Below are 24,790 nucleotides of genomic sequence, written 5' to 3'. Positions count from 1 at the left end.
TATCTCTCTCTCCCTTGGTTCTTCATGTTCAGGCCCTGTTCCCAGCGCCATCTTCCTCCTTCCCTTCTATACCACCTACACCTCCTCTATACTCTCGAGTCCCCCATGCTAAATCTCTCACCAAACTTGTCCTTTTTTCTGAAACTCTCCCTACCCCCTTTTCCTCTGAACCTTTAAAATTAAAGGTTCAGAGGAAAATCTGTCCCTTTAAAATTAAGCCTCCTGAGGACCCAGAGAAAAACCCTTAATTTCTTATATTCCCTGGATTAAAATTAAACTGCAAGCCATAGTTAAAAGATTTTCCCAAAGTAACTGAAGGTCCTCCCGGATTTGCTGAGGAATTTAAAAGTATAGTCATTCAAACTTATGAACCTGGTTTCTCCAACTTATATCAGCTAGTTAATATGCTTGTCAGTGGCCCAGCCTTAGATAAAAACCCCTAATTGGGAAAATCATGAAAGGGCTCTAGAATTACAACTGGGAGAGCAGCCCACTAATTGATTATATGATCAGGCTTGTTCAATTGCTAGGTGACTTCACTGAGCAATTTCTAGGGCTTTTCCAAAGCCTATTGATTGAGACAAAATTCAAGCTTGCCCACAAAAATCTGATGAACCTGTTCATGACTATTACAGTCAACTTCAGATTATTTTTTAAGAAAATTCTCATCTTCCTTCAGATATTGATTCCCCATGGGTAACTTTTAACTCTGTTTATTAGTGGGCTGAACCAGGACCTTTCCCTTCTAATATAAAGGACCAGGATGAACTGGGAAATTATGTCCACTCTAGATTTAGGTAGTCTGGCAAACCAGCTCTCACGCTGTAGGTGAGTCACCACCAAAATTCTTAATCTTCAACTCCAAAAATGAAGTCCCCTAAATAAAATCAACACCCTCCCAGTTTCTGCTATTACTGCAAAGAGCCAGGACATGGAAAAGAGATTGTTACAGACTCAAGCACTTCAGGCACCATTATCCCTCTAACCAGCTTTTCCAACTTCTTCCCAATTCTCACTGACAGGGCTCCAAGGAACTACGGGGCCGCTTCCCAATCCTCCCTCTTAATCAGCTTGGAGAAACACTCCTCCAGATTTGGGATGGGTCTCTTCTCATCCTAACTGACACTGCAGCCACAGTCTCGGTGCTCAACCCCACTACTATAAAGCAGCCCCTGCCTCGGAGTACTAATACAGTTCCAACAGTGGGATCTCTAATGAACCTCAAGCGCTTCCTGTCCCTGAACCTATTCTTTTTTGTCTAGACCCTTTGAAAGATATACATGCCTTTCTCCTCAGTCCCTCCACCTCATCCATTTATTAGGCCAAGACTTCTTATAGAAGTATCACACCAGGGACTTCCCTGGCGGTCCAGTGGTTAGGACTCCATGCTTCCACTGCAGGGGGAATGGGTTCTATCCCTGGTCTGGGTCCTGAATGCTGTGTGGTGTGGCCAAGAAATAAAAAAAGTATCATGCCAGAATTTCTTTCTCCCCAAAAAAGGAAATAATTCTAGAATTTGACAGTAGTCATCAAAGTCACCCACCAGGTGAATTAAATGATCCTTTGACATCTTTTATTTGTTCCATCTCTGACAGTATTAGAGCTTATTCTAGAAACACAGATCATTTGTGCCTATTGAATCAGCTACCATCCCCCTTCTGGGCAAAATCTCCAACTGATGTTGGCAAAATTCATAGCGTACCTCCCATCAAGATTCATATAGACCCCTCAAAACTTCTCCCCAGAATTAGTTAACACCCTATAAGAAGTTCTTCAGGGCATAAGACCCATAACAGTTACAAGGCTCAAGGCCTCATTATCCCTTGTAGTAGCCCTGTAACACTCCCATTTTACCAGTGAGAAAACCTAAGGGTCAAGGGTGGAGGTTTGTGCTGCACCTCAGAGCAACAAACAACACTGTTATCTCTCCACACCCTGTTGTTCCTAATCCATGTATGTTGCTAACATCCATTCCCACCAGATGTAAATTTTTTACTGTAATTGATTTATGCAGTGCATTCTTTAGTATTCTTGTTGATGAAGCTACCTACCTACCTTTTTGCCTTCACTTGGGAAGAAAAACAATTCACCTGGACAGTGATGTCTCAAGGTTCTACTTGAGACATTACTTCTTATTTCTTGCAAATCCCAGAAGCTGATCTGGATGATATAAAGTCCCCTAGAGGTTCTACTTTGTTGCAATATGTAGATGATTTATTTCTTTTCTCTCTTTCTCAAGGTTTCTCACAGAAAGACAGCATCGACTTGCTAAAGCTTTTAGCCTCAAAGGGACCGAAGTTCACCAAAGAAAAATTGCAGTTTGCCCGAACCCAGGTTTGATATTTAGGATATCTGATATCAGAACAAGGGCTACACTCAGATTCAGATAGACTTCATGGTGTCCTAAGTTTCCTAAAACCCAAAACTAAGTGCCCACTGGGAGGTTTTCTTGGGCTAGTTGGCTATTGCCAAAACTGGATTTCAAATTTCTTATGGCCAAACCTCTGTAATATTTTACTAAACAATAACAACCTGGACCCAATTTTATGAGAACCAGACAACATAGTTTCCAAGGCCTTAAAGGAGAGTTTGATGAACCCACTTGCTCTTGGACATTGCAATTATCAGTATGATAAAAGTATGATAAAATTATCAGTATGATAAAAGTATGATAAAATGAGTGGACCTAGGTTCCAACAACTGTAAAGGGGGATCTAGGATATTTAAAGCATGGTTTTGCAATCCTTTTTGTTTATGAAAAGGAAAAGAATGCCCTGGGGATATTCACCCAAAAACATGGGACCACCATTGATGCTTAGGGTATTATAGCCAGCAACTGGACCCTGTGGCATGGGGACACCCTCCTTGCCTTAGAGCCATTATGGCCACTGCCCTTTTGGTTAAGAGCACCAAGAAAATTATTGTGGGATCCCCTTTAACCATCTTTGTACCTCATGCAGTAGAAGCCTTCCTGAGTTCTCATCACACTCAACATTTCTCAGTCAGCTGCCTCACCTCCTATGAAGGCCTTTTGTTAACTGCTCCTCACATAACTCTATTATGCTCTAATAACTTTTAACCCTGCTACTCTTCTCTCCTCCAATACATATGAGAGGCTTCAGAGCCAAACTCTTGAGTTTTGCTTCTTTTTCAGATGAAAAGTATGATAAAATGAGTGGACCTAGGTTCCAGCAACTGTAAAGGGGGATCTAGGATATTTAAAGAAGCATGGTTTTGCAATCACACAGACCTGATACAAACCCCAGTTGCATCATTTATTGACTCTGTGGTCTTGGGGAAGTCACTTCCTCTCTCCAGGCTTCAGTTTTCTCTTTTAGGAGATGGAGATAAGCTGACAAGTTGGCAGATAGCACAAGCCAGCCCCAGGTCAGGGGGATACCCAGGAGTCACAGGGAAGTTGGCAGATCAGAGAAACTAGCCCTGTGGCTACCAGAAGAGGGCCGGGCTGGGGTGTGGACAATGGCAGCCCAGAGCAGAATAGGACACAGCCCCATCAGAGTTTTCTGATAGACACACACTTTCTTCTTCCCCACCTTGTCCGGGGCAGACCTTGGCCAGCCCTATAGCTGTCACCATACTATTACTGCAGGCTGAGAAGGCACTGGCTGGGTGGGGTGGCTTACAGCCTCTGGGTGAGGAGGGAAGTCAAAAACAAGTACAAGGCAGTGAACTGGCCTGTACCTTAGCTTCTCTTCCACCACTCCTCTCCGCCCTCCTGATACCTTAGGCACTAGGTTATGGCAACCATGGGTGGCAGCTTCTAGTAAGAGTCCTACCTGGATAGAGAGAGGTACAGGGAGGTACTTCAGGGATGCAGATGTCTGCTCAGGACAGTATAAACCAGGAGGTATAGACTGTACACGAGTCTCCTTCTCAACTCACCAGGAAAAGTTCAAGCTATACTTGGGCTTTGCCCCCTCCCCCAGGCACTCAGTCCTGGCCCCAAAGAAATAGGAGCTCACAGGGGCAGAAAAGAGACAGCTGAGGGACACACACCCATCAAGAGAAAGACAACATACAGGGCAACCATAACCAGACACAGCAGAGTTCATGGACTAGGCAGGACAGGAAATGAAATACCCATTTTAAGTATTATTCTAAAAAGGAAAAGAGAGGATTGGGGAAATATGAAGGAGGAACAAGAAGTCATACAGAAGAACCAACTATAGAGTCAGACATGAAAAATGTCATAGATGAAATAAAGACCTCAAAGTCTGGGGTGAATAGCAGAGTGGATATAGCCAAAGAAAGACCAAATAAGCAAGTATTGATATTAAGATCAGGTTGAGAAAATCTCCTAAAAAGCATGAAGAAGGTATAGATATTTTACATGGTACCTCAGTACACACACACACACACACACACACACACCCTTAAAACAAAAGTTTCATGAGAGGGTGTTATTGTCCACTGTATTCCATATATATATATATATATGTATAAAACATATATATGATATAAATTGATTTCACAATTCACTAATGGTCTTAAACTACAGTTTGAAACACAGGACTGGAGTCATACTCTTAGGCTCTCTTGCTAAGCATTACTTCTCTCCAGAGGAATGACTTCTTTGAATGGGGAGTTTGGGAGAAGACAGTAGGTATGCTCAACCCAGCTGCTTCTGGGCTCTTCTGCCCTGCCCATCTGTAGAGATGGTGGATCAGGATGCTCTCTGACTGCTCGGGAGGGGCCTGGCCCTGTAAGGTTTCTAGACAGTTTCTGTTCTCACTTCAGTGCCTACCCCTTTCTGATTATTTGGTGCCTCTGCCATACTGGCTGTTAATATTCTTAGTACAAAACTCCTGCCCTTGCGTGATGAGTTGAGTCACTGATCTGGTGGATAGTCCATCTGTTTCAGGAGAAAGTATCAGCAAGACTATTTCGGCCCCATGTCTAAGCCACTTTCTCCAATTCAGCATTTATTGACAACAAAGATGACATTTTTCTCTCCATTTGAACATCTTCTTTGTCTTCTCCATTAGTTCTAAACTTGCGGAGCAGAAGCATTCTTTATAAACCTGCTGTTATGGACCAAATGGTGGTATCCCCCCAAAATACATTATGTTGATGCCCTAGTCCCCAGTGTAATAGCAATGATAGTATTTGGAGGTGGTGCTCTTGGGAGGTAATTAAATTTAAATGAGGTCAAGAGGGTGGGGCCCCACTATGGGATTAGCGTCCACATAAGAGGAAGAGAGAGCAGAGCTCACTCTCTCTGCCATGTGAGTACACAGTGAGAAGGTGGCTGCCTGCAAGTCAAGAGGGCACTAGCTGGGAACTGAATCTGCTGATACCTTGATCTTGGACTTCCTAGCCTCCAGAACTGTGAGAACTAAATTCTTATTGTTTTTCACCCAGTCTGTGGTATTTTGTTATGACAGCCCAAGAAGATTAAAACATCTGCTAAGATTTAACAGTGTTGGGGCTTCCCTGGTGGTGCAGTGGTTAAGAATCCGCCTGCCAATGCAGGGGATATGGGTTCGAGCCCTGGTCCGAGAAGATCCCACATGCCGCGGAGCAACTAAGCTCGTGCACCACAACTACTGAGCCTGCGTGCCTAGAGCCTGTGCTCTGCAACAAGAGAAGCCACTGTAATGAGAAGCCCGCGCACTGCAAAGAAGAGTAGCCGCTACTCGCCACAACTAGAGAAAGCCCGTGTGCAGCAACAAAGACCCAATGCAGCCAAAAATAAAATTAAAAAAAAAAAAAAAAAAGGGCTTCTCTGGTGGTGCAGTGGATGAGAGTCCGCCTGGCGATGCAGGGGACATGGGTTCACGCCCCGATCCGGGAAGGTCCCACATGCCGCGGAGCGGCTGGGCCCGTGAGCCATGGCCGCTGAGCCTGCGCGTCCGGAGGCTGTGCCCCGCAACGGGAGAGGCCACAACAGTGAGAGGTCTGCGTACTGAAAGAAAAAAAAAAAGATTTAACGGTGTTAAATGGTGCCAGGAGGTCAAGCAAGATAAGAACTAAGATGCCACTAAGGGATTTACCAACAAGGGGTTTGTTAGAGACCCTGGTGAGAACAGCTTCTCTGGGTGGGTGGGTCAAAGAATAGGAAATGCAGGGCTAAAATGGAAAGGAGAGGTAGCAACCAGAGTCAGAGGAAACAGGAGAGATCTGAGCATACCGGGGGATGACTAGAAAAAAGCCCAGAGTCCTCCCTGTTGTATAAGATGGCTTGAGGTGGTTTACAGTAAAAATATACCCATTCTCCTCACAGGGTCCTCCTCTTAAGTACCCAGGCCCGTTTCTCCTGCTTTTCCTCCTTGTGTTACATCTGGAAACTTTGGCAGTCACTGGGGGTCACGGAGGACAAAGTGGTCAGGTCTAAACAGACTCCTGGACCTGCCTCCTTCATCAGGATGCCAAGAGACCACAAGAGAGCAGAACCCCTGGGAACCAGGCAGCAGCCAAGGCAGGGAAGGGCGTACTAACAGTCGTGGACCTGGGTTCCAGTCCTGTTTCTGCACTCCATAACCTGCCATCCCATAGAATTCCTTTCCGAGATCTTGAGGGATGCAGGAAACAGATCGCCAGGGTTTGACCGCAGGCTTCACCAAAGCACTACGGTGTGGCCTGGGCCTCGGTTTTCCCTTCTAAGAGGCACTGTTTTAAGGGGAAACCTAGAACAGCTGTGAGCTAACCCCTTGGCACACAGCAAGTGCTCGGTAGATGCCAGTATCACCGCCTCTTGTTCTGCCCAGGCACAGCCTCTCGCTCCACATCGCACCTTGCAGAGTGGGCAGGAGGTCCCCGCGCTCCGGCCAGCGACCCCACTCCAGCCGCCAGGGCGCGGGCGGCCTGTCGCGACAGCGGCGGTGCATTGTGGGGCTTGTAGTGCGGGTCTCTGTTGGGTGGGTGGGTGGGCGCGGCCGAGGCAGTTCGCAGCGGGGCCATCTTCGGCAGGCCGGCTGGCTCGGCCTGTGCAGCCGGTACCCGCGCCCCTCGCCCGGCCCGATGGCGCCGCGGCCGCTAAGCCCGTTGGTGCTGGCGCTGGGTGGCGCGGCGGCCGTGCTCGGTTCGGTGATCTTCATCCTCTGGAAGACCTACTTCGGCCGCGGACGGGAGCGGCGCTGGGACGGAGGCGAAGCCTGGTGGGGCACGGAGCCTGCCCGCCTTCCGGAGTGGGACGAATGGGATGTGAGTACCTGGAGGGGTTCTGCGCCTCCGCGCGCGCAGCCGAGGGGTGTGACCGCCGCGCTGCGGGGCGGGAGTTTGACGCCGCAGGCCTCGCGCGGGTGGACGCGCGTCGGGCGGCCGGGAGTCCCGGAACCGAGGAACGGGTGGGCGTTTGGGGGAGTGTGCTATGATGCGCCGCCGTAGGCCTAGGGCTTCCTCCGGGCAGCCGGAGCCTGGCGGGCCCGCGCCGGGCCCAGCCCGCGCCCGCCCGGCGCCTGCGCAGTGCGCGCGGGCCGGGGGATGCCGGGAGAGGCCCTCCGCCCCCTCACCCAGCCCGCGCGGTTCATTTGCGCGTTACCCCGACTCGGTTGTTCCTTTCGCTGTGGGGTGTTGGGGATTGTCAGTCTGAGGAGGCTGACGCTCCGCGAGGGGTAGGAATTTGCCCGAGGTCACTCAGGAAAAACCTGAAGAACGGGTCTTGAGACTCAGGACTCCATAGGCCCCGCTAGTCCCTTTGCAGCAGAGCGGGCCTGGCTGCCCCTTTAACGGCGGCAGGGCGGGGATGGGCGCTTTGGGCCTTCGGTCTTCTATGGGGAAGGGTCAGGCGGGAGGGTGCCAACCGCAGCCTGACCCGTACCCCACAGCCCGAGGACGAAGCGGACGAGGAGCCGGCGTTGGAGGAGTTGGAGCAGCGCGAGGTGCTGGTGCTGGGGCTGGATGGCTCTGGGAAGAGCACGTTCCTGCGCGTGCTGGCCGGGAAGCCACCGCTGGAAGGCCACATCCCCACCTGGGGCTTCAACTCCGTGCGGCTGCCCACCAAGAACTTCGAGGTGGACCTGCTGGAGAGTGAGCAGACCCTCCCTCCGTGTCTCCCGCTGTCTCCCCATCATTTCAGCTGGACCCAAGCTGTGGCTTTTTATCTAAGCAGGACACGCCCCTGTAGAAAGTCCTTCCCACGCTTCCCTGCGACACAGGATATAGTCCAAGCTCTGTACTCTGGCTTGGTCGACCCCTGTCCCTCACCCTTACTGCAGCCTACATGCCTAACACTGAGATACTAACATCTAAAGTTTCCAGTATGCCAAGCCCTTGACAGACATCACTTAAAAAACCCTCCCAACAACTCCATAAAACCGGCAACAGTTACCACCTTCATTATATGTGAGGAAAGGAGGCCCAGAAAAATAATTTTTTTTTAATTTATCGAGGCCCAGTAAAATAATTTATCCAAGCGCACGCAGCTTGCCGGTCAGCTAATGCAGACTATCTGGCTCTGGGCTCTCGATGTTAAGCACCATTTGCAGTGCTTGTTTCTGAAGGGTGCTTGCTGTTTTCTTTCTAATCTTCTGTGCTTTGCATGCACACTGTTCCCCCAGTCCGGAAAGCCCTTCTTCCCTTGTTAAACTGCTGTTCATCCTTCAAGATTTAAGTCAAACATGATATCCCTCTGAAGCCTTCTCTGACCCCTATAGGCTAGATTAAGAGCTCCTCCTGCTGCAGTGTTTGCCACATACCACCCTGTGTCCCTGACTAGGCATCTGGGGCACCGATAAATCCGATCCAGCTCTGGCCTCTAGGGCCCAGCCCTAATCAGGTACCTGGGAGAGCTTGTTGAGTGAGTGATCAGAGAGGGTCTGAGCATCCTCCTGCCCTCAGTGTTAGGCCTCTTGGGGATCCCAGGAGAGGATGGGAGAGAGGGTATTGAGAGCGCAGCAGTACTTAACCACCTGTGTCCAGCCACAGACTCAGTGGGGATGGACAGGTAGCCTTCCTGCCAGCCAAAGGACTCAGACCATAAAGACTAGGTGGGTTTAGTTAAGTCCTAAAGTGGTGGGATGGGACTCTGAGGACCTGGCTTTTGGCCTGAATGGGTCCAGTTCCTCTGGTCTCAGGGCCTTGCCTGCTAGCCTGCCCTGGCTACATCTTTTCTCCCTGACTGTAGCAAATGTTGACATTCACCTGAGATTTAGTCCTTTCAACAAGCTTTCCCTGTCTCCATCTCTTGTGCCAGGGACACAAAATTCAAGTGGGGGTTCTGCACTTAAGGCCCATTCTGTCTGGCAGAGACAGTATCCCCCTCCCTTCACCTTGGAAGAAGGGGTTTGGTGTTTTCATGTTACCCAGGGGTCTGCCCTGTTAACATCCCAGGCTCAGTAAGGTCACCCAACCTGGATTCAAACCCAGATCTCCCATTCAAGTCCTGGGGCTTTCCCCTCCCACAGCACACACTTCACTGTGGTCTCCTACAGTGCCTGGCCTGCAGCCCCAGCTGAGAGTGAGCACTTTGTGCATTTTTGACGACTTTTGCCTTCCCCACACCTCCTATATCCATTTTATTAGCTAGTTCTGTCAGCTTTATCCTCCAGTCGAGTCTGCGTCTGTTCACTTCTCCCCACCTCCATCTCTGCCTAATTGGTCCAAGCCATGGTCACCTGTCAGGACTACAACAGTCTCCTTGCTGGTCTTCCTGCTTCTACTTCTGTCCTCAATGTTGGCCATAGGTATCTTTAAGAAACCCGTATCAGATCATGTCATTCTTGCTTAAAATGCTTAAGGGGCTCCCCACAGACTCACTGTGGCTTTACAGGCCCTGTGTGGTCCAGCCCTGGGCAGCCTTGCTGGTCATGGCTTCCTCCTCTCCCCTTCTGGCGGCGCCTCAGCCTTCTGTTTCTCGAACACATGGATCTTGCTCTGCTTCTCTCTGCCTCATCTCATGACTAGCTCCTTCTCGTCATCCCAGACTCAGCTCACATGCTGCCTCCTTAGACCACCTTCCCAGACCAACCAGTCCAAAGCCACCAGCACATACAACCACCTCACCCCACCCCTTTCACTTTTTCTGTTTTACTTCCTTCCTTTGTGGAATGTGTTTATGTGTTACTGCTGTGTTGTTTCTGGTTACGGAGGGAGCTCCTTGAGAGCAGGGCCCCTGCCTGCCTTGCTCACCTCTGTATCTCCAGCACCCAGATCAGTGCTTGGCACCTAGTAAGCACTCAGTATATACTTGTTGAGTGCCTGCTATGTGCCAGGCATTGTGCTGAGGGCTTTGGGGGGATCCAGAGATAAATAGCTCTAACTCTCAAAGAGCTTAGAGCCCACAAGTGTCAGAAGTATAACCAGAAACACTAGGATGCAGGATGACCAGTGGGGACTTTGCAGAGGGACAGAGGGGAATAGGAATAACCCAGGTTGGGGGTGCTACTTGGGCAGCCACTTGGTGACACTATTGAGTATGGTGTTTCCAAGGAAAGAAAATGGGGCGACTAGACTGAACAAGAGAAGCCAAATGGAGAATGGATGTGCACAGGCAGGGCAGGGAGTCCTGGCTGCTGACCACAGCTGCCACTGACCCAGGAGGAAGCTAGGATTTGGGAGGAGGCAAGGCAGCCCAGGAGAAAGAACCAGAGTACTATTTATTGAGCATATAGTATACACCAGTCCTGTGAAAGGTGCATTGCATGTGGTACCTTTGGGTCTTGCTGCAACCTGTTAGGTAAGTTCAGTGAGGAGGAGACTGATGCTCGGAGGTAGCGACCTGCACAGGGCGACCTAGCTGTCAGAGCTGGAGCTAAACCCAGGTCTGATTGGCTCTGGAACCTGTGGACTTAACCTTGCTCCTGGCCAGTGGAGCCTTGGAAGGCAGGAAGTGGGGTGGGGTCAGGCTATATGTAGAGAGCCAGGGCCCAGGGAGGCTCTGAGCTGGCCCCTGGCCTCTCCTCAGTCGGTGGCAGCCAGAATCTGCGTTTCTACTGGAAGGAGTTTGTGAATGAAGTGGACGTGCTGGTGTTCATGGTGGACTCGGCTGACCGGCTGCGGATGCCCTGGGCCCGACAGGAGCTGCACAAGCTGCTGGACAAGGACCCTGACCTGCCTGTCGTCATCGTGGCCAACAAGCAGGTGAGGGCCATGGGAGGCTGGCTCAGGCCAGGCGGGCTTGGTCCACAGATGCCTGGGCAGGGGCAGGGAGCACTGGAGAGGTATTCGGGCCCAGGCCCATGACCTGCAACGCTTAGCTGAGAAACTGTCCCCCACCTCTGCTACCTGTACTCTTTTCCCATTCCTAATCCTCATCCTCTCTCTGCCTTCCTCTTTGCCTGTCATTTGTCATCCTAGAGAAATGAGAAAAATTATTATTAAGTGTCCACTATTTCCCAGGTGTGGTTTCAAATAACATTTCATATTATGCTTCTGTTCACCCTACAAGATATGGGATACTCTTTCCATTTTACAGATGGGGAATCTGAAGCTCAGAGAAATTTTGTACACCTTGAAAATAGTAAAATTGGAATGTCTTAACTCCAAAACCTGCACCTTTTCCACTCTTCTATGTCCATATGATTTCTGACTCTAGATCAGAGAGCTATAGCTAGGAAGTAATAAGAAGTTGAACAGATTAAATAAGAAGAACTAACATTTATTGTGTGCTTACAGCATGCTAAGCACCTGGTAATCGTGACCTCACTTCAGCCTTACAAAAACCCCACTATAGGCCTTGCTGTTAGCCCAAAGTTACAGCTGGTATGTGGCAAAGCCAGGAGTTGAGCTTAGATCTTCCTCAAAGTTCCTGCTCTTCACTCTACCTCTCCTGGCCCAGCAACTCTCGGCATCACACACTTAAGATGCCATTCTCTGCCACAGTATAGAGTCCTGTCATATTTCATGTGGCCTGTGCCCATGGTCCTGATAGCTGTGGGGCATGTTTCCAGCCTGGCTTGGAGAGAGGCTGTCCATTTTTGACCTCAGGTTCCCTCTGCCTATCAGGAAATACTTGACCGTCATTTATAAATAGGGTAACCATATGTCCTGGTCTGCCTGGGACAGCCCCCATTTATGCCTGTTGCTCTGGTATAACTATTAATACTACCTACTTTGAGTCTCTGAAGTACCCCAGTTTGACATGGGGAGGGGGAAGGGTAAGCTGGGACAAAGTGAGAGAGTAGCAGTGACATATATACACTACCAAATGTAAAATAGCTAGTGGGAAGCAGCTGCATAGCACAGGGAGATCAGCTTGGTGCTCGGTGCTTTGTGACCGCCTAGAGGGGTCAAATGTAAAATAGCTAGTGGGAAGCAGCTGCATAGCACAGGGAGATCAGTTCAGTGCTTTGTGTCCACCTAGAGGGGTGGGATAGGGAGGGTGAGAGGGAGATGCAAGAGGGAGGGGATATGGGGATATATGTATATGTATAGCTGATTCACTTTGTTATAAAGCAGAAACTAACACAACATTGTAAAGCAATTAGACTCCAATAAAGACGTTAAAATAAATAAATAAATTAATTAATTAAAATAAAAAGAAGTACCCCAGTTTGGACAGTGAATCACATCATCATCTTGTATATAAACTATAATTTATAGTGATTTTGAACCTGAGGTCCCAGCACTCTTATGAATTGCTCCAAGAAGAATCATTTTAATCTTGGGCTAGGCTTGAAATTAAAATGTACCATCACCAGCCATGTTGTGTAGTGGCTTCTTTTTCTTGTCACTGGGTCTCTAGAAGTCTAGGGAAGGTAAGGCCCTTGTCTGGAAGTGACCCTACTGTAAGATCTCTCTCTCCACCATTAAGTTTAGGAAACTGAGCTAGGATTCCTATAAAGGTTATAAACTTGGTCATCAAGCCAACCTGAGTTTGAAACCTGGCTCTGCCACTTATCACTGTTTCGTTGGCTAAATGACTTCACCTCCCTGAGCTTATTTCCTCATCAGTTAAGTGCGGACTGTGAGAATGAAGTAAGATTAAGTGCCTATCACAATGCCTGACTTAGAGGAAGTGCTCTTTCTTAGCACAGTGGCTGTGGGTAAGAATGACGGGGTGGAAAGAGATTGATACCAAGAAAGTCAGAGATGAGGAAGAGAGTTTAGACCAAGTGGCCGTGAGAGAACTTAGGCCCCAGTGTTCCCCCAGGGAGCCGAAGAACAGTTTATTTCATAGATGACAAGGGTGGGTTGTTGGGAAACACTGTCAGTCCCGCCTGACATCTCTGTTTCATCCCAGGACCTGAGCGAGGCCATGAGTGTGGTGGAGCTGCAGCAGGAGCTGGGCCTTCAGGCTGTCGATAACCAGCGGGAGGTCTTCCTCTTGGCAGCCAGCATTGCCCCTGCAGGAGCCGGCTTTGAAAATCCTGGCACCGTGCACATCTGGAGACTGCTCCTGGAGCTTCTCTCCTAGGCTGGTACCCACCTGCTCACCAGCCAGCCCTGGGACCCCAGTTCTGCTCCTCCTGCTTCTTCATCCCCAGCCGGGGCCTGGGGCACAGGCTATGTGGCAGCACTTCCCTTCTCCCCTCCTCGCCCTCTCAAGAGCAGGGCCTGGGCAAGGCCAGGAACCATATGGAAGCCTTGGTGAGCTAGCCATGAGGCTGAAGCAGGGAGATGGGTGAGGCTGAGGGTGGGAGAGAATGGTGTCTTGCCCATTCTGGGCTGGGAGTGAATCCCACTTTCACCAGGGAAGGCAGCCTCGTCCTCTGACCTGTACAGTGAGCTGCTCAGCAGGCTTAGTTCTCCCCGCCCTATAGGTCCCAGTGGTTGAGGACCATTGTAGGTGTCCGAAGTATGCCCAGTCTAGACCATTCCCTCCTGGTGACTTCACACCCCTCTAATGTGGGCAGGTTCTGGGCAGTACGCTGTGAGCTCAGACCCCCACTCCTGCATTATCCTCCAACCCCAGCTGGCTCATGGCCTTGTGCAATCCCTCCCTCTCTGGCCCCAGGGCCATCCTTTTTAAAGAGAAGTGATTTCTATGTTTTTTTTCTAACTTGGAGATGTATTTCCCAGCCATGAAGATAAGAAGCTCAAGGACGAACCTAGAGATCCTAGCAAGGAGCTTTCTGAAACCTCCCTGCTTCCCCGAGGTTGAGGCCTGGCCCACCAGCCTCTTGACTACAGAGTAAGTGGTATTCACCTGCTAATCAGAAAAATTGAAAGCTTCCCCCAGCCCCCCACCCCACCAAAATCTGGAGACAGAAGCTGCTGCTCTTACACTAACTGTGCCAATGCCCATGTTTACATAAGTCTGGGGAAGGAAGGAGCCTGCCTGTGTCCCTGGGAAGAAGACTGTCAGTGGAGCGGGACGTTGCCCTCCAAACTGCATTTATTTATTTATTTATTTATTTACAAAAGGAACAGGCCAAAGTTTAGGCTCTGTTTCTAGGTGCTGTTATTAAAACCCCCAGATGATTGTCATGGAAAATTTGGATATTTGAGGAAAATAACTGGAATCATGAATGACAGTGTGGTAAGCTACATGTGTCAGTGGAGACAGAGCTCGTACTCCCCTGACCCTCTGTGGCTGTAATTGATGTCATAATACTTCACGATGATCCATATGAACTTGAACTCTACCACTTGGCCCAGTAGTCAAAGGGACACAAAGTCTGTGTAGGTAACATGACTCTGGGAGAGGCAATTTCATCATAGTTACCCAAATAAAAAGAAATGAGACTCAGCAGACCAACCAACAGGGTAGCCTTGGGTACATCACTCAGCCTTTCTAGACCTGCTGATTGCCCAGCTAAAGCAAAGTTGGACGGAATTTCTGCTGTCCTCTCCAGTACACATTCCACGATTCTCCTGTTTCCAGTGATCAGCCAGTTTAAGGACTGTCTCTGGATTGACACTTCTCTTTAGTGCAGACAAAAGGAGTCTTTTGTCTGTCAGGGGCCACTGAACTGTCATCTCCACAAATGGGCCTTTTTTTCAAGGAGATATCCAACTCAGTTTGCTTTTTAATTGAGAATAGAGATTATGTGCCTTTGTTTCATTTGACCGGTGCAAAAGGGGCAGGCCAGGAAGGTGGGCTGTAGATGTCTCAGAATAGAATCACTTTCTTTGAAATTCTGATTAACTTTCTGCTTTAAGAAGTGATTTGACTGATTTTATTTTAAATATTTCGGGAATGACTTGGGTTTTAGAGTAGACTTTGAAGCTCTGCTGACACTTTTCATTTCGCCATTAGAAGGTTGAGAGACTTTACTTCTCTGTTCTATGAACTCCACCTTGTCCTCTAGTACTTAAAAGTTACCTTTGGAGCCAGCATTGTTGAGGGGGGCACCCTTTTCTACTAATTAAGATCTGCCTTTGGTCTAATGAGTATCACTATGTAGTAAGGTTTTTAAAGTCCCCACTGTGGGGAGGTGAACTTGACTAGAGTTTAACTATATGTACTTTAGCAACTTTCAAAGACCACTCTCAGAACTGACAGGTCCCAGTGGCACACCAGAAGACACCACTGAGGAGCACTGAAGGTCCCTGGTACTTGCACAGAGTGTATAGACATTCTTTTGGCCTGTGGCTGTGCCTCACGTGTGGAGCTGCTGGCCTGCCCTGGCTGGGTGGCAAACAGTACTCATCTGCTCCAGTTCCTACCAGGACCAGATTGGGCAAAGTGGGGGAGAGGCCTTTCTTAGGAACAGCTAACTGCCTGGCCTTGTGGTGCTCTTACCTAGTTGTTCCTGAATGTGACTTTGGTTCTGGAGCCCAGATAACTGCTTTAGGGAACCAGTCATTACCTGGAGCTGTTCATCTCAAAGTGAGGTTCCTGACTAGTCTGGGTGACGCTGTGTTCCCCCTACTGCCCTGACTCTACCTGAGCTTGGGAATAGGGAGTGAATGGTTGGGCAGCTCTCATATTCTAATGAAGACAATACAGTGCCCACTTCACATGGGAAGGAAGTTTCTGCACCTACTTGCTGGTTGAACCTGTGCCTGGATCACTTACCCTGGCTCTAGGGGCTTCTGTTCTTAAGAGTTATTTAAATGAAACCATGGCTTCTGACCTGCTGCTATCCCTCTGAAGAGAGGCCAGCCTGGCCCAGAGCTTGGACATGTGGATGGTCTAGGCAAGAGGGATCCTGAGGCTGCTGGGACCATCACCTTGGACTGGCCGCCTATTCTAAGAAGCCTCCTCTGGCACTTCTTGGCGCCCAGAACTGCCCGTTGCAAGCTTGCACTGACACATTGGTATCCAGCTGTAAAGACTGGGGAGGAGGTGAAGTTGGTCCATCCTGGCCTCCCGATCCTCCACAGAGAAATGCTAATGAAAAATCTCACAACTCTAGCCTGTCTGTCTGAGTGAAACCCCAGGTTCTCCAAAATAATGTTTCCACTTGCCTTTGGGAAAGAAACATTTTTTTCTTATGCTAGTTTAGTATCAACTGCCAGCATCTCGAACCAGCTGCTAAAACTCGCCTGTGGTGTCCATCGTCGTCCTCATCCTGCCCCAGACCTCAGACCTGGGCAGTCTGAGCAGTCTGCCTCTCATCTTTGCTATGTGCTCCCACATCCTCTAAGTCCTTTCTAGTAACTGAGAAGGGGCACCTCCAAGTTTTCCTGCTGCCTCCAGGAGGTGGGCCTATTAAGGGACAAGGGGAAGATTGCCATCAAAGATGTGAAGTAAAGGAGCCTTGCTGTCCCAGCCCATGCCCTGTGAACACGGACCCACGAACTGCATAAAACGGAGTGTTGGTGGCTGTTTAAGGTATACAATAAACGCAAAAAATTTGGATATGGTTTCACGTAAATTCTGATTTTGAGGAACGTGTGCTTGGTGCTTATAGTTCCAGTGAGGGGCAGCTATGGAGGGTGGTCCCAGAACACTTCCTGTGACACAACGTGTCAAACAGCAAGTTCCAGTTCCCTGGCTCTTCAGTCCACATGGGGGTGGGGGGGTTAAGGAACATCAGCTTTGGCCTAATTCAGTACTTTTGGGGAGGAACCCAAACCCTTTCTTGGGAGGAGTTCTAGCTGTCGGGGCCAGAGCTAGGCGTGGAAATGGGAGCGAGAACATCTTTTGAGTGCCTCCATGCCAGAGGTCAGAATGCAGGCGGCGCCATTCCACAAGCATTCCCCCAGTACCTGCCTTGGGCTGGGCTCTGGGATTCCCAGACAAGGTACATGCACTCAAGCCCAGTCTGGTAGAGAATGTCAGCCAGACTAAAAGGTAGTTATGACTGTGATAGGCACTGCTACAGGAAGTCTGGGGCATGGGAACTCCAGCCTGGGGGCAGAGGAAAGTGGTATGGAAGACTTCCTAAAGTTGGCACCTGAACTGGGTGAAGAAACAAGGTTAAGGGCCCAGCCTAGTTAAAGGCCTGAATTTGGAATGCTGTGAAGGGCAGAAGTTAGGAGACCAAATCACAAAGGCCCCCAGGAGCTCTGCTGCAGACTCAAATCATAAAGGCTGTGCTTGAGGTGTTCACAATGGCCAGTCACTGCTGGAGTCTAGCAGGCCGGATCTGATGGGAGGTGGTTTCTGTCTAGTTTCCAGCCTGCCTTAATGGTGTGGGACAGGTGGGCTGCCTTTAGGGTCCAAAGAGAAGGTCAGCAAGAGAAAGCCTAGGCTTAGTCATCGTGCAGACTTGACTTCAAACCCCACGTTAATGCCTCTCAAGCCTGTTTCTTTACCTGCAAGACGAGGATCCCACACAACCTAACAGGGTTTTATGTGAAATGTTCTATGTAAAAACATAAGCACTTCTTTTCAAGAGCAGTGAGGAGAGACAAATTTTACGTGCTTTAAGGAGAAAGATTAAGAACAGGTTTTCTGTATTATTAATAGCTGAGGATAACGTATCAAGACAAGAAAATGCCCAGCACCCACCCCACACTTTGTCTGTGATCCTGCTACATACCAGCCGTGCCACCGAATTAGGCAGGCCTGGCCCCAGGGAATGGCCATGCAGTGTGTAGCCCAGTGCTTGGCACACAGCACAGTGGTATTCAGCAGTCCCCAGACGGTCTCAGAAAGCAAGTTTGGGGGCCTCAGACTCCCTTCAGGAAAGACAAGTAGCAAAGGCAAGGTCACTTGAAGACAGACCAGGAAGCAGCTATACAGCTCCTTACCCTCTGGCCCTTGAGCCACAGCTGGCCTCAGACCAGGGCCATGGAGAACCGTTCCACCAGCCCCCAGCCTGGGGTGAGGCAAGCACTGGAAGCCCCTCCCAAGCAGCCCAGGGTTCCCAGCAGGCTTCTGTAGAAGCGTTAGTGGAACTGCTATGCAGGAGACCAAGGCAGAGAGCAGTGGAACCAGAACAGGGGAGAAGAGGAGGGAGGCTGTGCCTAGAAAGGCATGTGAATATGGAGCAAAAAGGGCTGAATGGCCTCTTTACCTTGGCTGAGTAGGTTTTTGCAGAGGCAGCCCCAGGGCTTGGCTGGGAGGGGCAAATACAAAACCATCAGAGAAGTAAAATACTGTATTTTATTGTACACAGACTATATTCAAACAAACCACCCACTCTGAAAACAGCAGGTTCTGGCTTTTCCCAGAGACTCCAGAAGAACATAAATTGAAGCCTCTGGGAGACAGTGTCTTCCCCAAAGGGAAGTGTGAGAGAGATTTTGTGTGTGTGTGTGTGTGTGTGTGTGTGTGTGTATGTGTGCGCTGTAACCTTTTGATTCCATGGGGTTTGGCTAGACTCATCTGTAGCCGCACACCTCTCCTTGCCTTAAACCCTGGCTCAGCTTCTCTGGTCCAGGAGGAAGCCTCAACCTGGGGCAGGTGTAAACCAGTCACTCAACCTCCATCTTATTCTTTTGCAACGAATCGACAAAGGCTTGCCACTCCGCTGGGTAAAAACGCTTATAGACGTTGATCTTATTCCGAATCTGTTTCGGGGTATCTTGATAGTAATTCTTCTCATCCCGGGCCATAGCCTAAGAAGGGAGAAGGGCCACTTGAAGAAGGCTGGACAGGCAAGGTTCAAATCCTAGCCCTGAGTTGGGCAAGCTACTTCCCATCCCTGAGGTTCAGATTCCTCACCTTAAAAGCCAGAGTGTATGTGGGGAAATGCCCTCAGGGACTAGGCAGGAACTGGGACCAACTGAGTAGCTCATTCTCCATCCATCGCCAACTGATCCCACCTGGGCACGGGGGTCCAATGTACCCAGATCTTTCAATTTTTAGGAGAAGCCAAAAATAAGAACTTTTATTTGAAACCTCCGATAATTAAAATGGCAACTACAGTTAACCCTTGAACAACACAGATGTGAACTGCATGGGTTGACTTATACACGGATATTTTTCAGTAGTAAATACTACAGCACTACATGGTCCATGGTTGGTTGAATCCCTAGATGCGAGGAACCGCAGACCTGGAGGACCAACTGTAAATATAGACAGATTAACTCTCAAGTTGTTCAAGGGTCACCTGTAGTTCAAGTTGATTAATAAAAATACCATGCAAGCAAAACATATTAATGAGTGTGATATGAACCACAGGCCACTCAGTCTATCCAATTATAAGCATTCTGTCAATGGCATCCATTTCTTAGGTTCTCTCTTTCCTCTCTGTTTCCATTCAGTCTCAGGAAACAGGCAATAGCCAAGCATATCAGACCCTGAATGGTCCAGGGTACCTTCCCAAAGGGCCCCAAGTGGTTCCTCCTGCCAGGCCTAAGCCCACTCACCTTATAGTCCTCCCCATGGTTCTCCACCATGTAGCAAACATAGTCAATGAGATCCCGAGATAGCGTATTTCCTTTCTTTTCTGGAAGGCTGGCTTCTGCCTCCAGGTCTGGGTTGAGAGAAGCCGAGAGACAGGGAATGAGGCTTTGCTTCCTGCACAAGTTGAGCTGCTCAGTCAATCCCAAGCCACAAGAGTTGCTACACCAACCATCAGATGAGCTTTTCCATCTGCAAATTCAGTGCTAGAAACTTCTTTTTAGCCCCTCAGGTCCCAGGCTCTGTCTATGGCACAAGCATCTATCAGTATAGCAATGAACTGAAAGGCAAGTCACCGCTCTTTGGGCCTCAGATGGGTGAAAGAAAGGCACCAAACTAAAAATCTCTACTTAATGCCAGGTCCTGGGAACAGAGATGAAGATGCAGTGCCTGTCCACAGGACAGGGCTCCCTTCCAGCTCTAAAACTCTCTGAGAACCTCTTGAAGAGTTAATAACAATACGTGAAATGGAAAGGTGTGAATAAATGAGAACTCGAGCTGTAAGAACTAGGGCCTGAGGCACCTCTCTACTCCTTTGTGTATCTACTACTTTGTGAGGGGAAAAGCCAAGCTCCAATAATGGCCTCACACCTAAAATAGCTAGGTAAATACTCCCCCATTCCTCATCTATGAAGGGAGAAAAATAGCTACCTCATGGAAATGAGGTAGTCAAATCTTATCCGGGGTCAGGTGCTAAAATTGCTTATAGTCAAAATTATCTTTAACTTGGTTGCCATGGGTTGCGGGCAGGGGGGGGGGTGGAGAACAGGGCATTATTGTTTCATGAGTAAAGAGTTTCAGTCGTGCAAGATGAAAGTTCTGGAGTTCTGTTGCAAGACGATGTGAATATACTTAACACTAATGAGCTATACATTTTAAAATGATTAAGATGGTAAATTTTATGTGCTTTTTAACCACAATTAAATTTTGTTTTAATTAAAGAATTAAAAGTAAAACTTTTTAAGATTAGCTTTGACTACAGAGAGTACACACGAGTTTGTATATACAGTCCTGTGCAGTCAGTAACTTACAAGAATCATTAAAATAGACTACAGACAGGAACTCACAGAATTCTGTATCAAATGTCTGGTCATTCAGATACTTTAAACTTTAGGAGAACTGTTAAAAACCACAGACAGGAAAGAGGAAGGATGGGTAGAATATTCCAGAGTATTCCTGCTTCCCTGCAGAATTTACCCTCTTCTGTTTTAATATTCAGTCTCTATAGCCTTAATATACATAAAATTGGATTTATCATTGGAAAGATTACATGGTGGAATCTTTAAAAAGATCTGTTCATCCTTAATCTCATAAGAAGCTGAATGTATGCCTGAGACTTACCGTTTTCTCTTCTATCCTCTCAGGCACTAGTTACATCCTCCCTGAACATCTCTGACCTCCCTTCACACACTGGAGCTTAGCCAGTAGACTGAAAATGTCTCAGCCGGGACACAGTCCTAACTCTGCAAGCTGAGCCCTAGAACAGCTCACTTTTTCCCTCTGAACCTCAGTTTCTCTATCTGTGAAATGAGAACATCTGAGGGTCCTTTCCAGCTCTAACTGAGCAGGATGGTGACCTAGAGGAATGTGGCCCACACCCACCATTGAGCACATAGGGCTTCCGCATGAGCTCCTTAGGCCCCTCCTCCACGTCCACTTCCAGGGCCTTTACCTGCAGAGAACACAGACCATGAGATTAGGAGACACAGGAAAAGATCCTGGATGAGGGGAAATTCTAAAGGCTCCTGCCCGTCCCAACACAACTGCATTACCCACAAGGATCCCTCCACAAAGGCAAGAATAGATGACAAAAAGAACTAATGCCCTCCCTGGAAGCTTCGTGGTTCCCAAGAGGCTCAAGTAAGCAATTCATCTTTCTGTGCCTAACTATAAAATGGGCATAATACCGCTTGCCTGCCTCACTTAACTGTGCGGTTAGCAAATGAAACAATGCACGTGAAAGCACTTTATACTTTACAGTGAGGGAGAGATGTCAGACATCTTCTCTTATGCAGAAGAGCAAGCTGACGGTGCTTGGCTATAGCTTCATAATTGTTCAAGAAACAGCAGCACCAGTTTCTTCTGGCATGAAGGGATAAAAAGAAACATGTCTGAAGGCAATGGGACAAATCCAATCAGCAAGCCCGTTCATTAGGCTGACTATTTATTGAGGACTAGTCACATCCTAAGCAGCACAGGATTTAGTAGTGAATGGAACACAGATTCTTGTCCCCAGGAGATTATGTTGGCGGAAAGAGGCACAGACAATAAGCAAATATACAAATATACCATCAAGTATTTACAACTGCCAATGAATTAAAATAAAGCAGGAAAGAAGTTACTGAGTGAAAAGGGCTGCTATTTTTGAAAGCGGGTCCAGAAAAAGAATTATTCCGGAGAAATTAGCCCTGGGAAAAACTACCCCTTGGGAAGCCTCAGACCAAGGACGACTGGATAACTGAGGAAAGGTGTAAGGAACAGTAAGTAAAGATTCCAAACTCCTTATTAGAAAAGTTAAGGGCAGAAAAAGATAAACTCTGAAAAATATGGCTGAGATGCCAAGGGACCCAAACAGTTTAATTTCAGAGGAAAAAAAGTAAGTGCAGAAGGAAAGGGGAAGTTCCAACCCAGGTCCAATGTGTGCTGGGGGAGGGAATATGAAGGGACCCTCAACCCCAGTCAGTACAGCCTGGCCGAGTTGGCTGTGGGGAAGTCGCAAACCCAGGAAGGGCGTGAGGGAGGTAATAATAAACAGGATTAAGTTCTGAAACCCAGCTAAGTATGGCGGGAGTGGGGGGCGGGGGGGAGCTGGAGGTGGAGGGCAAGGGCCTGGACCCTACCACGTCACTACCTTTCTCTTAAGAAGGGGCACTGCCCTGTTGGGGTCCATAGCCAAACCCATATCGGCCAGGTTCTGCCGCACCGATTTGGTCTGGTCCCAGGCATGTCGGATGTGGGAGCTACGGGAAAAGAGAGGGCGATCGCGTAACCATCATCTCGCCGGCTGTCCCGCCCGAGGCCCCCTGCCTCCTGAACCTTGGTCCCCTCACCATTCGATCCGCGGCGCTGCCTTCCGTCGAGCATTCCGGTTCAGACGCTTCCGGTTAACATTATAACCGAACTTCTGCCTCCGGGTCTTCCCCTTGGCTTTAGGCATCGCACTGACCCCAGCACGGGTAACTCAGACTCGGTGCCTCTCACTCCAAGTACCTCGTGTAGCGACTCCTTCCGGCTAGTGATCGCGTGGTTTCGCAGGCTTTGGGGAAATGTAGTCCTCCACGCAGCAACAGCAGACTGATTACTACGACTCCCAGAGTGCCATGAGGGATTACACCTGCGTACAACACTGAGCAAAGTCCTTTTCCCCGCCCTCTTTGATGACCTCATCAGGAGGAGGGGTTTAGCGTCCGGATTTTCTTCTACTGCTGTAGCCTAAAACATGGCGACTCCTGGCCCCGTCACTCCGGAGGCACCCTTTGAGCCATCGCAGCCCCCAGTCATTGAGGGCTTTAGCCCCAGTGTATACAGCACTTCGGAAAGCTTCAAGGAAAAGTTTCTTCGCAAGACCCGCGAGAACCCAATGGTACCCATAGGTAAGCAAGCGGGCGCTCAAGGTACTGTAGACCAAGAAGACAGTGATGTAGAGGGGAATGAAATCGGGGAGGACCGGGGACGCCAGGGGGGACTGGAATGAGAGTGGACCAGAGATGTAGCGAAGGGGCCGGGCGGTGAGGGGCCGGGCGGTGATTGGAGCAGGAGCTGGACGGGATTGGGGCGCTGAGATGGGGCCGATTCTGACACGGAGGACCACCGCTTTGGCCAGCCCCTCCCACCTCAGCTCCACCCCATACACCCCTCTCCTCGGCTGCTGTTTAGAGATTTTGAACCTGGGGGCAGGAGCCCAAAGCGGGGAGGGTGCTTCCCACCTGCTTTGTCGCCTCTTCAGGCTGCCTGGGCACAGCGGCCGCCCTTACCTACGGCCTCTACTGCTTCCACCGGGGTCAGAGCCAGCGCTCCCAGCTCATGATGCGCACCCGAATCGCCGCCCAGGGCTTCACGGTCGTAGCCATCTTGATGGGTCTGGCTGCATCCACTATGAAATCTCGACCCTGAGTCGGTGGCCTGCCCTTGAAAGCTCCGCGGAGATCGTTCCCAGCTCCAGGAGCAACCACCGGTCCTGCCACTGGCATTATTCCCTCATCTCCCCTGACAAGCCCCTGTATCAGTGGGGGCAGAAGTGGCCAATTGTGTAACCGACAGATTTTTTTCAGGAATCTCAGGTTCGGTTCAGTTTGAGTGTTGCATACTTCTAGTTGTGCTGCACCTTCACCACTCCCTACTTAATAAACTCTGATCCACTTGTAGTTTGGTGAATTCATTCCCAGTCTCACCCCCATGCCTTTTGGTCTTTGGTTTTAGGAGAAAACAGACTAAAGACTGCAGGGGCTCTTAGAATTCCAATAGTCTACTGATTCTCAAACTTTCCTGGTAACAATCACCCTGGGGTACTTATTAAAAGTAGAGAGTCTCTACAGTGATGTTATATGGAAAAAAAACCAAAAAACTGAGCTTTCCAACAGTTTTTAAACTTTCAGTAGAAAACCTTCCTTCATATGAGGCCTGCCATGGTTCTGTCAGAGGCAGGGGGCTCTGCCTTCCACTTCTGCTCCTGACCCCAATCCCACCTCCTGAGAGCACCTAAGGCTCCACTGATCTAGATCATCTCAGCTTGGTTCTTGATGCATTTTATGGACCAGGAAACTGAGGCTTAGAGAAGCAGCATGGTGTAACAGAAAGAGCATAAAGCATAATCCCCAAAGCTTGCCAGTGGTTTGTGGCAGCACCTAGTGTTTTATGGCTAAGGAAGAAAGGAGGCTGGGGACCTGAGCAACCTCTAGAAGAGAGGCAACTCATGAGTTTCTCATTCATGTAAAGTCTCAAACAGGTGTTCCTGGTCTGCAGTCATCCCTAAAGTGTTGATTCGGATTCAGGTTCCTTCCATCTGTGACTCCATCAGTTTCAACACCAGCTGAATGACTTAGGCCAGCTAAGTTTCTTGCCCCCACCATGCTCTTTCAGCTGTAAGACAGAGATTATAAATGTAAAGCAGTACTTGTGGTGACCCTTGGCCTCCACAAGAAACAGATATGAAGTGGTGAGGACTACGGCACTTCTAGAGAGGATGGCCACTATTTTTAACTGTTGGTG

General features: G+C 49.0%; 3 protein-coding genes across 7 annotated transcripts; 2 read left to right on the top strand and 1 right to left on the bottom strand.

The window, feature by feature from the left end:
- The first annotated feature begins 382 nt into the window (after positions 1-382).
- Positions 383-18,927, top strand: LOC149744017 (ADP-ribosylation factor-like protein 10). Of its 3 annotated transcripts, XR_016391456.1 has the most exons (6): positions 383-2,334; positions 5,383-7,164; positions 7,788-7,989; positions 10,865-11,040; positions 13,142-13,488; positions 13,921-18,927. XR_016391456.1 is itself a non-coding variant. In XM_089905155.1 (5 exons), exons 2-5 carry the CDS (start codon positions 6,697-6,699, stop codon positions 13,313-13,315), a joined length of 1,020 nt encoding a protein of 339 aa, XP_089761281.1. In that variant the 5' UTR covers positions 383-2,334; positions 5,383-6,696; the 3' UTR covers positions 13,316-18,927. The 3 variants fall into 3 exon arrangements, 2 of the variants coding, with proteins under 2 accessions (XP_089761281.1, XP_089761282.1); XM_089905155.1 differs by having other exon boundaries at positions 13,142-18,927; XM_089905156.1 differs by lacking the exon at positions 383-2,334 and having other exon boundaries at positions 6,914-7,164; positions 7,788-8,082; positions 13,142-18,927.
- LOC149744016 (nucleolar protein 16) lies at positions 18,538-23,058 on the bottom strand. Of its 3 annotated transcripts, XR_016391458.1 has the most exons (7): positions 22,633-23,058; positions 22,434-22,542; positions 21,556-21,664; positions 21,185-21,254; positions 19,549-19,655; positions 18,902-19,031; positions 18,684-18,795 (listed from the first exon to the last, which is right to left on the bottom strand). XR_016391458.1 is itself a non-coding variant. In XM_089905159.1 (6 exons), exons 1-6 carry the CDS (start codon positions 22,664-22,666, stop codon positions 18,652-18,654), a joined length of 573 nt encoding a protein of 190 aa, XP_089761285.1. In that variant the 5' UTR covers positions 22,667-23,058; the 3' UTR covers positions 18,538-18,651. The 3 variants fall into 3 exon arrangements, 2 of the variants coding, with proteins under 2 accessions (XP_089761285.1, XP_089761286.1); XM_089905159.1 differs by lacking the exon at positions 18,902-19,031 and having other exon boundaries at positions 18,538-18,795; XM_089905160.1 differs by lacking the exons at positions 18,902-19,031; positions 21,556-21,664 and having other exon boundaries at positions 18,538-18,795.
- Positions 22,976-23,946, top strand: LOC111169824 (HIG1 domain family member 2A). Its single transcript, XM_022564333.2, has 2 exons — positions 22,976-23,175; positions 23,529-23,946. Exons 1-2 carry the CDS (start codon positions 23,022-23,024, stop codon positions 23,693-23,695), a joined length of 321 nt encoding a protein of 106 aa, XP_022420041.1. The 5' UTR covers positions 22,976-23,021; the 3' UTR covers positions 23,696-23,946.
- The last annotated feature ends 844 nt before the right edge of the window (positions 23,947-24,790 follow it).

The sequence above is a fragment of the Delphinapterus leucas genome, unplaced genomic scaffold (genome assembly GCF_059928025.1).
Source record: "Delphinapterus leucas isolate spDelLeu-1000000601 "Yukka" unplaced genomic scaffold, BTC_Dleu_Yukka2 spDelLeu_asBTCV2_sq25, whole genome shotgun sequence".
Lineage (NCBI taxonomy): Eukaryota > Metazoa > Chordata > Mammalia > Artiodactyla > Monodontidae > Delphinapterus > Delphinapterus leucas.
This window is presented reverse-complemented; position numbering and strand designations above follow the sequence as displayed.